The sequence below is a fragment of the Astyanax mexicanus genome, chromosome 6 (assembly GCF_023375975.1).
Source record: "Astyanax mexicanus isolate ESR-SI-001 chromosome 6, AstMex3_surface, whole genome shotgun sequence".
In the NCBI taxonomy this organism is placed as follows: Eukaryota; Metazoa; Chordata; class Actinopteri; order Characiformes; family Acestrorhamphidae; genus Astyanax; species Astyanax mexicanus.
Window position 1 is genome coordinate 42816419 of NC_064413.1, and position 12709 is coordinate 42829127.

Here is a 12709-nt window from a genome sequence, read left to right on the forward strand (position 1 = left end):
CCCATAGTGAGGAACTCTTACAGCTGCAGAAAGTACAGAAAAAAGACCAGAAAATATACAAAAATATACTCAAAATCTACCATATACAAATATACAAGATGTACACATTTGTTAATAAATAAATAAATAAATAGTGATTTATAGTAGTGTTGACAACATTGTGTGTTTGCTGCAGTGGGTTATGAGAGCCCATTTCCCCCATTTCAAAATCCAGCATTAAGAAGATGAATTGCTTAGTCATTCTGAGGTGATAGATCTTTTTATGGGCAAACACTGAAGATATGACACTTTGATACAATGTAAAGTAGTCAGTGTACTGATTGTGCAAGTTTAAAGTTGCTGTGCCCTCAAAAAACTTAACACATTAAAGTGTCAATATTTTGTGTGGCCACCATGAAACTCTTCCTCAATACTCCATTGTCTGCAGTAGCTAATAAAGGAAAATACTTTGTCTATGTAACACCACTAGTTAAGTACAGTGAGATAGCTAGGTGTATGTTTAGAACAGTTCTGTTTACACTAGTTAAAAGTAGCTCTGCTGCGGCTCAGCCAACTCTGCGGTGGATTTTTACTTTCAGGACCTGAACTACCCACCTTCGGCGTGTTTACATAGGTTTACACAGGATCTCCAGTGGATTTGGTGTTTTACAGAGAACCTAAGACTAGGTCAGTGGCTGAACTGCACTTAGCAGGCCATTACACATGTTGTAAAGTAACATATGACAATGCAAAGTCTGTTACTAGTGTAAAAATGTGTTGTCTCTCTTGCTGCTTCGGAGTGCTGTTATCCAATCAGAGGCTAAATGTTTGCATGTATGAATATTCATGAGCGAGAGCTGAAATCCTATAATTTCTCCCCTGACCACTCCTCCACCAGACTAAAGCACTGTTATACCGGATCACCTGAGCATTAAAAAAAAAAAAACAGCTCACTTACATGTCAATCATTCTTACTAGAAACCACAACTAAACATTTTAAAATTAATGAAAAAATGTTGGAATGGGGTCTTTAAGTAAAATATTGTAAAAGACTATGGGCTTCCACAGCTGATTAACATTTTTGACCCACGCTCGCGCGGGCGGAGTGCGCGTCCCCGGAGCGCGTTCCCGTCCACGCGGCGCGCTTCCACTTTAAGGAGGCGGGAGGCGGATCCAGGCGCAGAGCGTGGTGTGTTTCTGAGCCAGCCTGGAGCAGCACATGGAGAAGATTCAGCAGCTCCACACTTATCTCCTTCAGCACGGCGAGGAGAGGCGAGGACGGCGTGACGGGGAATGAATGAAAGTTTGGCTTCAGCCAGTTTGACTGACAGGTCGAGCCGCGCGCCCCGCACGCGTTCTTCCCTCGTCGCGCGTCTCTCGACTATTTATATCAGCAGGCTGTAAATGCGGCAGCGCTGGAGACTCCCGTCTGCTGTGGAGAAGCGCGGAGCTCTGTGAGAGAGCTGGAGATCCGGGGACAGCCTCTCTGACTGGAGCTCACAGAGGAACAACAGAAACACTGACATGGACCTGCTGATAGGAGCTGACTGACTGACTGATTGACTGAATGATATGGCAGCTTCCAGTAACTCCAGTCTTTCAGGTTCCTCCCTCTCTTCTGGTGAGTGTAGTCCCTATAGTACTACTAGTCCATGTGAATGAAGTGTACACATCTAGCCTACAGGTCCAGGAGCTCTGACATCCAGGCACTGACACTTCTGCACATCCCTGCACCTCTCAAACCTCCCCTTTATTCACATCATTAGAAAGATAATATAAGATTATATAATATAATGTGTTGCTGTGGTGTGGTTTGGTGTGGTGGTGTTGTGCAGCAGCAGCAGTATGTGTATGTGCCTGTGTGTGTATGTGTATGTGTGTGTGGGTTGGGCTGGGAAATGCTGTTAGTAACTCATTAAATCAGCAGGACACAACATGCTGAGGTGTGTCATGCTCTCGCTCTCACGTCTGTGTTTTCCTCCTTCCTGGATGAGAAGCATGTCCCTACTTTCACACAGTAGCATGCTGAGGTAGCTTAATGTAAGATAAATGATTGTTGATGTATGTATTTATAGGTTATTTGAGAAGTGCCACTTTTGGTTTCATTTAGAATTATGTTTGTAAAAGAGATGGATGCATAAAGAATGTATGAAGAACCTTGAAATCAGTCCTGGAGAGTCCTGTAGCCCTATAATCCTGTTTCTCTGCATACTTTATTATCCAACTTTTACGCTGTTCTTCAATAATTAGGATCCCATAGTGCCACCACAGAGTAGTTATTATTTGGGTGGTGGATCATTCTTAGCACTGCAGTGTCACTGACATGGTGGTGGTGTGTTGTCAAGGGTGTGCTGTGCTGGTACAGGTGGATCTCCAGCAGCAGTGCTTTTGGAGTTCTTAAATACTACGTCCACTCAACTGTCCACTCTATTAGACACTCCTGGCAAACTGCTCGCCCTTGTAGATGCAAAATTACAAACAGAAGCTCATCATCTGCTGTAGAAATAAGTCATAATGGTCATAATTTCATACTTGTTTAAACCCATGCAGTGCATGAGCTCTACTGCTTATCTTGCAAAAGCATATTCCTTACTTTTTTAAATATGAGACCACTTAAAAAAGAAATTAACAGGCTTTCCAGTGATATAAGATTTGTTTCCAAGAAGCATTGTTACAATGAAGAAATTACCTACCAAACACAAATATCCTTACTTTTTGTGCAGCATTATCACTATGTTAAACAATGTTTAAGTTTGCATTCATAGCCTTAATTAACTCATTCTGTGTTATAATCCTTGCTAATTGGTATTTTCTGTTCAATTTGCTTATCTTTCTCTATAGTACAAAATAATAAGTGTGATTGCACTAGCACATAACTGTTGTTGTTCTTTGTGAAACAATATTGGGAAGTTATTAACAATCAAATGTGTGTTATCATTTATCACACACTTCTGTTTCTAAAAAACAAGTCACTTTGTTTGCATTGTAGTCATTGTATCAACAAAATAATAAGCCCTTATATGTAATAACAAGGCCTGTCATGCATGTTGTTGTAGCGCAATGTATAGTCATGACCTCAGTAATTGATTTTTTTGTTAGTTTTGTAGTTATTGTTACAGGCCTAGTAATTTATCTTTAGTATTTCAGGGATTAAGTCAGTGTGTGCAATTTCTGGCCTGGGGGCTGAATTACTGCACTATTTAGTGCTTTTCCTGCTCAGTCACATCTGATTAAACTCACCTGTTAATTACCAGAATTAGTAGATCTGTTGAAGCAGTGAAAAATGAAAATATTCAGTGAAAGTATTAAAATATTTTATTTTATTTGAACATTGTTATCCCAACATAAAATAAAATTAGTTTTTATATCATAGTTTATTACAGTTAGTTTACAATTAGTTTTTTATATCAGTTTATTAAATGACCCACAAAGCACTGGTTGTGATGAACTGTAAATGCTAACCAGGCATAAACCACCATTTCAGTTTTATGGATTGTAAACTTTCATATTTAAACCATCTGAAGCGCCTTAGTCAAAGACATGCACTAATTAGCTGACTGCCAAGTCCTGGAGACCATGAGGAAAGAGTCCAAATAGAATTTGAACACAGGCCAACAGGGACATTGCTGTTTAATGGGTATTCTATCAGGGCTGGAATGCTCTTTATCTGTCAAATATCACTTAAAAAACTCACTAAAACGGATAAAAGGTAAAAGGATATGCCAGATTCACATTATACCATAGTTGATACAGGGCTACTGGATTGGCCAGCTCTTATTTCCAGTGTGAAAATGAACCTCTGTTCATTCATAACTGGAACAGATCTGTAACATGCTGGTGTTAGACTGCAGGATTGCTTTAGCTGGAGGTGCACGCCTTGCGGTTGTGGCAGTCTGAGATTGCTTGGTTTATAGTAAAGGACACAGGGAGCCTCTCTGATCACCATGATTTAGTTTTAAGAGTGCACGCTCCATTTTTAGATCAAAGTGGCCACCCTGCAACTCGACCTTCTGCAAAACCAACACTGCTCTTTCTTTCCTTAAACTATGCTTGCTTTGGCTGCAGTATTACTATATAAAACAATATAATAAAGAAAGTCTTATTGGAGGATGACAGATTGACAACTTGGCAGCATTTCATCACATTTTAGCATCCAGTCTTTTTGGAAATATGAAATATAGCTTAGGAAAGTGGCTGGAAATGATTTGTGAGTATTAAATAGTTTCTCTTTTATAGTGCTTAGAGGAAATGTCATGCTGCATAATATACACCATATCCAAATGTCTGTGGACAACCGTTTTAATGAATCCATTTAGGTACACATACACACACATATACACACACACAGCTTGTCTAGTCCCTGTAGACAAATACTGTTAATAGAATAGGACTCCCTGGAGCAGATAAACATGAACCCATTGGCACCATGCCTATTGTCAGGTGTGAGCCAGAGGGGTATAAATGCCTTCAACACTGTGTGTTGCATTGTCGCTGAATGCAATCACATCCTCACAGCAGTGTCCAAAATCTCCAAAATCTAGTAGAAAGTCGTCCTTGAACAGTAGACACAACCAGCACGAAGCAGCAAGAACTCTTGTTTTAAACCTTAAAAAACATATAAATGAGCAGGTGTCCCAATACTTGTGTCCATATTAGGCCTGTCATGATAACAGTTTTTTGTGGATGATATATCATGACACACATTATTGTGATAAACAATATTATTGTAATTTTAAGACTATTTAAATTCCACTAATAAAATACAACAATATTTTAATGATTTAAAGTTGGGTAACAAAACAAACATTTATTATTGAGACAATGTCTGTTTTATTGTACGCCAAATTAATAATGTAATTATTATGACAGGCCTAGTCCATATACTGTATAAAGTTCACTTTTATTCTGTGACATTGCTTTTCACTTTTAGTGATATAATACGATAAATTAACTTACCGAAGTCATCTGATTGTCAGTTAACTGTAGTCTGCAGTGTTTCCACCACATATGTTTTGCCTCTGCTGCTTCAGAAGTTCATGAAATGTCATGAAACCAGCACAACAAAGCTCTGCAGAGGCTTTTTAATGTAAAATATGTTATACAGGGCGTGGAGACAAACAAGCAAGCAAGATGCTGAGATAAATAAAGACATGGAGAGGAAAGAAGACTATTAAACTGGCTAAAAATGTTTGAAATCATTGTTTATAATGGAAGCATGCACAACGGTTTTGGCACCTCACTTCAGAGCACTTAGGTGCTTCAACTGAGCACCATTTAGTTTCTCAGTGCAACACAATGCAACAAAGGCACATCATGGGTTCAGAACACCACAGTAGACATATGACATGAATTTCAAGTCACATTTGACTTAAAATCCGAATAGACGGTACAGCCTATAGGAGGCTCTCTCTCTCTCTCTCTCTCTCTCTATTTCTCTCTCTAACTCTCAATATGTTTAGGGAAAAAAAATATTAGTAGTTTAAGCAGTTCAAGAAATGCTGTTGTTTTTGCGCCACAATCAGGCCTTTTGTTTGTTTGTTCCAAAAAGTTCCAAAAATTGTAGCCTCTCATGATGACCGTAGGAGAGAACCCAATAAAACAAAACATGGTTAGAATGAAGTTTCCATTGTTATTATAAAGTTACAAATGTGGGGCTATACAGAATACCCAGACTAGGGCTGCAACTAAATGATTATTTTGGTAGTCGACTAATCTGACCAATATTTTTTAGATTAGTCGATTAGTCAACCATTATTTCTGCCATCTCTAAAAATGATAGCAGAACATGAGATTTAAATGGCATTGTTGTTTAAACATGGAGAGTACTGATATTTAGTGATTTAAAATAAAATCTGTTGTGTTTGGGCACTTTTGGAAACACAAACTAAGTTGAGTGTAAACTGTGTAAGTGAGCTGTTTACCCATCACCCATTGCGCTTCTGTCATCAGCACTTTGTGTGATGTGTTACTGTTACAAATTAACAATTAGTCGACAATGAAATTTGTAGTCGACAAATTTACATAATCAACATTGTCGATTATAGTGACTAATCATTGCAGCCCTAGGCCAGACTCTTTATTTTTTCCACCAACCGTACTGAAAATTTATCGACAACGCTCTGAACTGTGGGGTTTATACCGAGGTGTGAACCCAACCGTAAGTTTTCTGTACCATTACACCCCTAGTATTTATACAGTTCCAGTTCCATAATTATGTATTAAGTAATGTCATTGAATTGTAGCAAAATCAAAGATAAGAAGATCTTCTCTGAGCAGTCAATATTCATTCAGTCTGTTCATCGTGCATGCCCTCAAACAAAACTCCAGAAGAGTTAATGAATATGTATGCTGTCACAGTTGACCAGTTTCACCAGCTTTAGGAATGATTAACCACAGTCAGAAATGGAGATGTGATTAGAGGTTTAACAGCGTTAACCACACTAAGCAGGATTATTTAACAGCAGCTCCTGTAGCGAAGGGACGGTATGAAGTTTTCAGGACACTATTATCTTCTTTAGCTCCCCTGAGACGTCAGTGTCTGTGCGATTGTTCACTGCTAAAGCCTTATCTCTCTACGGAGGCATAATACATTTTGTTCAGTCTAAAGGCTATTAAATATGAATATGAAACAAGCACAAATGGCTCAGGTAATAGCGGCTGTGAAGCCAAAGTCATGAAGTGGGTTTGGATGTGAGAAATGTTTTCCCACTCTGAGTGAGTCATTAAGCCTTGTGCTGTGAGCCCAGCGCAAGCTAATTATCCAAAGAGCTCCGCTTCCCTTCGCTTTATTCACTTGAGGGAGATTTTCTATTATCCCGGCCTTATTATCCTGAAAAATCATTGCAGTTGAAAATGAGCTCCTCAGATCGTTTGTCATTGTAAATGCTGAGAGGTTTGTGTACCAGACAGCAGTGACGACAGTCATTTGCCATCTTTTGCGTGTCACATCTGTGCTTCATGAACTCATTATACATGCTTTGATACAGTGGTGAAGTACACTTTCTTTGATAGTCTATTATGCACATAGCTGTGCCCACTAGGAGTGGCCGATATGGCCCTAAAATAATACCACAATATTTTAGGGCTTTTATGCAACAATGATTTCTTGGAGATGCTAAAATGTTAAAATACTTAAATATTGGTAATAATTTCAAAAATGTTCTACTGGAACAAAGTGAAAGTTTTAAAAAGACAATCAATACTTTATGTGGATTTGAAGACCTCTCTGGTGAGAGGTGAGAAGTGCACCAAGCATGAGGAGAAGTACTTTTAAAACATACATTGTAGTTTGGTCCCCTTTCAGAGTGGATAACCAGGACTAAAGATTTTAGAATGCCGCTCTCTTTTATCTTGTCAGCTCTCTTCAGTTCTAATTCTAATAGTTTCCTATTATTTATTTTATCAATGCATTACTGAGCAGATAAAGACTGAATTTGCCATTTAGAAATCTCCATGTTTGCAGTAGCCCTTGTGTCAGTGCCATTAGCCACATCACAGCTGCTCAGATAACAAACAAAAGCTTAAAGTCTTAAGAAAACCTACCACACCATTCTGTTTTTGGAAAAATATATATTTGACTTTGAAGGGATGGTTATGGAAGCACACTGATGCCATTCATTACAATTGTTTCCCCACCCAACTCAGAAACTTTTGCTTTTAATTGAAATGTAACAAATTTAAGCACTGCTGCTTTATAGTTTTGTGTATTATATGTATTAGTTTCCAACATTCAGTAGAAATAATCAAAATGTTTGTCTTTGTTGTAGAGAACAGTAATTTATCAAGATTTGGTAGAAAATAATAATAATGTAACAAAAATCTACTGCAATAATAAAGTGAAGAATATTAAGTGCATACATTTAAACAATGATACAAAATACCCTTAAAGCTTCACAGTAAATAGCCAAACAGATATAAAATAGACTGCTTTAGATATATATATATCTTTTTTTATCAATTAAACAATTTTAACAATATTATTGTAAATTATATGATATGGCACAGCTCTAGTGTTCAAATAATGTAATAAGAATGGAACATTAACAAAGTAATTTGGCACATTAGGTGCAGAAATCCATGCCTGGAAATGGATTAGCTCCAATGGGCAGTGAATTGACTTCTCAGACACACACAGGCCTCAGGTATGCAGTATTCATGTCTCTGCACTTTACAGTAGTAAAGGCTCACTTATGACAAAGGCTGTTGGAGTCACTGCAGGTTTTTTGCCTCAGGATGTATCATTTTGAAAAGCCCTGATAAAGATGTTGAGTGTGGCTGGTGGCGTTGCCCGGCAGCGTGTGAAGAGTGAGTGAGTGTACAGGTGTTTAAACACACGGCGAGCAGGAGTGTTTGAGGGAGATAAGGGCTACATGAAAACGTGGTGGGTCCAGCCTGCACTCGCTGCTATAGAAAATGCTCTGCCCGTCCATCTGGGAGGACAGAGGGAGGCGCAGTGAAGGAGGAGTTCTGCTACAAGCAGAACTAACCCTGACCTTATCTCACATGTTCAAGAATTTGCTAGCAGTGCAGAGGCCTTGGGTACTGAATGGGTGTGCCAAGTGCAGGTATTTTCTGTGGCAGATAGTCAGATTATCATGATAAAACTTGAAACAAGATGCTTGCGTGTGTGCTTTTGTATCAAAAGGAATGTTATAATTTTTAAAACTCTTTATTTTGAAAACTGTTTTTATTTAAGTCAGCATATAAATTACTCAATAGATTTTAAGGATATGTAGAAGTGCTGCAATGATTAGTCGATTTTAATCGAAAGTGTATATTATAAACATTTTTTATTCCAAATTTCAGTGTGGACTATTCACTAATTTGTACAGCACTGCACTACACGAAGTGCTGGGGCCAGAAATCTATAATCTTTGTCTCTAAAAGTGCCCAAACACAACAAATTACATATTTACTTAGTAAATATCATCACTTAAAATGAAGCACTAATTTAAAGCGTGAGGATTTTATGAAAAGAAATCTCTCCAACTATTGTGCTTGGGAGGGGCTTGGTTACAATTTATGCATTGTGCTGCAGCCAGTGGCATGAGGAACACTTACTGGTCCACATTTAAACATCTTCAAGGAATCTAAAATGTATTTAAATCCCATGTTCAGCTTGTAAAGGGAGGCGGACATAAAAAAGCGGGTAAGACTGATTTTAATGATATAATAACAAATAAACAAACAGGGAGTAAACGAGAAAATATGTAACATAAACAGGGAAAACAATGAAGAGCTAAACTAGACAGAAAATAACCAAACAGGACTAGGAATAAATACAAGGAAATAAATGAGAAATAAACAAGGATAAACAGAGAATATATACTTAAAGAACTAAGGAACGTGGAATAAACTAGAGTAAACATGAATAGACAGACAACGGAGGAAAGTGCAAAGGCCGACGAATAAACACAGACAAAAGGGGACTATTTATACAAACAGGAAACATCTGGGGAGACAGGTAACGGGAAACACAGAAACGCAGAAACACAGGGAAACGTGGGTGTGACACAGCTGTTTCTTTCATTTTAAAGCGTTGGAGGTCAGAAATTATTGGTGACTAATAGAAAAAAAAAATTAAGTTAACAATAAGATTAGTCGACTAATAAAATAATCATTAGCTGCTGCCCTAATGTGTAAATCAGGGGTCTGCGAATTCTTCACCCTGCTACTCTTGCTTTAGTCCAATGTTGATTTTGAGGTGTGTTTGAAATCATTATCCTGCAGTAGAATCTATCTTTTTTCATTTGTGTGCATGTGATGTTTGATGCCAGAATTCGCTTTTAACAAGTAAGTGTATCAGTTTAACTGTTGTTATATTAATAATATGTTTTATTTAACTATTTTCGAACTGCACCAGGCTTGTGTTCTTTTGAAAACTTTAGAAGATAAATGATGTGCTGAAGATGCAGGAAAGAGTGTACCACCACTCCTGAGTCTGTAGGATGTTTTTGTAGGTCTTTTTCAGTCACTTTGAGGTTTTGGCTTGTATTTTATTTTTAGCAATCCCACCAGTAGACCTTTATACATCACCTCCCTCCACCCACCAGTTCTGTTAACTGTGGTTTCTTAATTACGTAATGACTGGATGGGGATAAACTAGGCCTGTCACAATAACTGTTTTATTTGTAATGTAATAATCTAAATAATCTGCAAACAAAATCATTAGCAAACAAACTATTAAAAGTAAATATATTAAATAGGAAAACAAGGAATAGACTGCTTTTAATATTATTGCGAAATCACAATATGGAGTTTATTTATCATGTTAAAGATTTTGGCAATATTATTGCATATTACATAATATGGTGCAGATCTTTTTTTACATTAACTTCCTGAGTACATCACTGAGTAGTGTTTAACCCCTTATGCTCCCTGACTCTTTATTACACCCTAATAATTACTAATCACTACCTGCATTCACAGCAAGAAGCAAACTGGTTCCTAAAGAGCTGTTCCCAAGTTGCATAAGTGGGGGATAAGAGGTTAAAATGTTTGTTCGTTTATTCTGTTAGTTGGTACACTTTAATATGCATCAATGTAGTAAAGAAATTAGGAATTTCTGCCACTCTGCAATGGTGAAATGTTCAATGTGTAAAGGGCAGCAGGCATCAGATGATGTAAAATAATGAAATAACAAAAAGGGGAAAAGGTTGATCTGACAGCAGTGATATTTTACTGTTGAGCAGGGTTACAGAGTTTTGTACTGTGGGGAGCTTCTGCTTTCAGAGTTCTGTGGTGTTAAACATCTCAGCAGTGTGGAGGAAGATAAAGTTTCCCTGAGATAAAATACTACTCTGGAACTGAACAGAGTGAGCAGTGTTTGCACATGCTGGCCTCAGCTCAAGTTTGGGTTGGTTGTGTACACTGTGATTCACTGTAGGTTTCCTTCAACTTCAACTCTCCTGCCTCCACACACACACACTCACACACACACATAACACAAACTAAATCACATTTCCTCCTGCAGGCCAATCCAAGAGAGCAGGGGGGAGGCCAAGCCAGTCTAGCTTTGTGGTCCCCAAACATTCCCGAATAGATTATCTTGTGTGTGTGTGTGTGTGCGTTGCTGAAGCAGTAGATTGGCGTTGTGACCACGAGCTCGCAGTGCAGGAAAGTCTCCTCGGCCTGTGGTACGTAGGGCTGTCATTAACGCTGTGCCCTCAGCCCAATCATCAGATGCTGCTCACCGCGCCTCTGCCAGGCTTCCAGACTCCCTCGCAAGGGTATTATTATTTTCCTGGAATGTTTTTTGGCACGACTCGTGGTTGCACGATCTAACCCTGTTTGCATGTGACTCTTTCAGGAGACGTGAAAATATCTGCGTTCGCTCTGTTTTATGCTAAACTGGGACTGAAAACAAGCAGAGAACAGCTCCGGCTGTCTGGATGCTGCAGCGCTCGGCGCTCCAAAAACATGAAAGGCCAGCTTGTGCCCTTTGAAGTTCCCCTTAAAGGAAGACGTCTTCTTCCACAGGAGACAGATCCGGCCCGGGGCTGAGAGTATGTGAAGGTTAAGTAGTACAAATCCAGTAGGATTCTGTACTACACAACCAGGGACCACATTCGCTTGTGCTAAACTGTGCGAACACAGGCATTATCTTTTATTGTGATGGATCATGCTATTATGCCCTGTTGTGTGGGTTTAGTGCTGTCCTGATGTGGCACAGTTAGCCTGTCATTCCTGGACTATTGACTGCCTAAGCCAGCATCATAAGGAAGTGGATCAGAACAAAAGCCCTGTTAACCTCCATACAGATGCCTGAGCTCCACATGAAGTAATGAAGCACATGAAGGGAGACTTAATGGGCCTTAACCCACAGTGACAAAGCAAAAATGAAGCTCATGTCTCTTTAAAACCCTTTATTATTGTAGCTTAAATTTCATGTAGCTACTCCTTAAAAATAACACTTATTATGTTATGTTTTTTTATAAATTTGCATTAATTTCATTCTTTCTTTTTTTTTTTTTTACATTAGCAGACTTACTCTCTTATAACCCCCTGTAGACAATGCCAGCAGGAAGAGCCAATAAATGCCAAGTTCAAGTTAATTGCACTTCACTCGTGCCTACCTTAGTATTACATTTGGTTCCATCATTCTAAACACAGCATTTATCTAATCCAATCTAGTTCATTCTGTGTATGACCCTTTTCGTATTTCCAATCATATGTTTTATCCTTGCCTTCTGATTCTGGCTTGTTGTGTTCTGATCCTGCCTGTTTTTTGACCACATTTTTGGATTACACCTTTGTTCCTTTTGTTTATTAAACTCATATTTTTGTTACTCTGTGCTCATCTCATTCTGCCTCTCGGGACACTCCTCTTCTCAGGAAAATAAATACAGCATAGGGAGACTTGGTTGGGTGTTATAACATGTCAGTGCTTTTGACATGCTCAGTGATTTTTTTAGTGCTAGTCATCATTTCACATTAAATGACCTCTGTACAAATTCCTTTTGTAATTGTCATTTTATGACATTAGCTAAAAACTCTGAACTAGCATTGGCAATACTTGGTGAAAATGGCGGTTAATTTTGAAAGCTTGATTATTTAGTAGATGCTAGGCTAATGTTACTAAGAACCACAGGAGTAATCTCATTAATACATGTCCAAAAAGAATCATTAATTTGCTTAAAAATGTAATAAAATGCTACAAAACAAACACAGAAAAATGATTATATAGATGGTGTACAAAAAACATACCAATTTTTTTCTGTGCTGTAACAAT

At 38.3% G+C, this 12709-nt stretch overlaps 1 protein-coding gene across 1 annotated transcript in view; it reads left to right on the forward strand.

The window, feature by feature from the left end:
• Window positions 1-1152: 1152 nt before the first annotated feature.
• Window positions 1153-12709, forward strand: part of chn2 (chimerin 2) — a 75380-nt gene continuing 63823 nt past the window's right edge. The window contains exon 1 of the mRNA XM_049480483.1: window positions 1153-1600. Within this exon, the coding sequence (XP_049336440.1) occupies window positions 1552-1600 (49 nt within the window). The 5' untranslated portion in view covers window positions 1153-1551. The remainder of the gene's footprint in view (window positions 1601-12709) is intronic.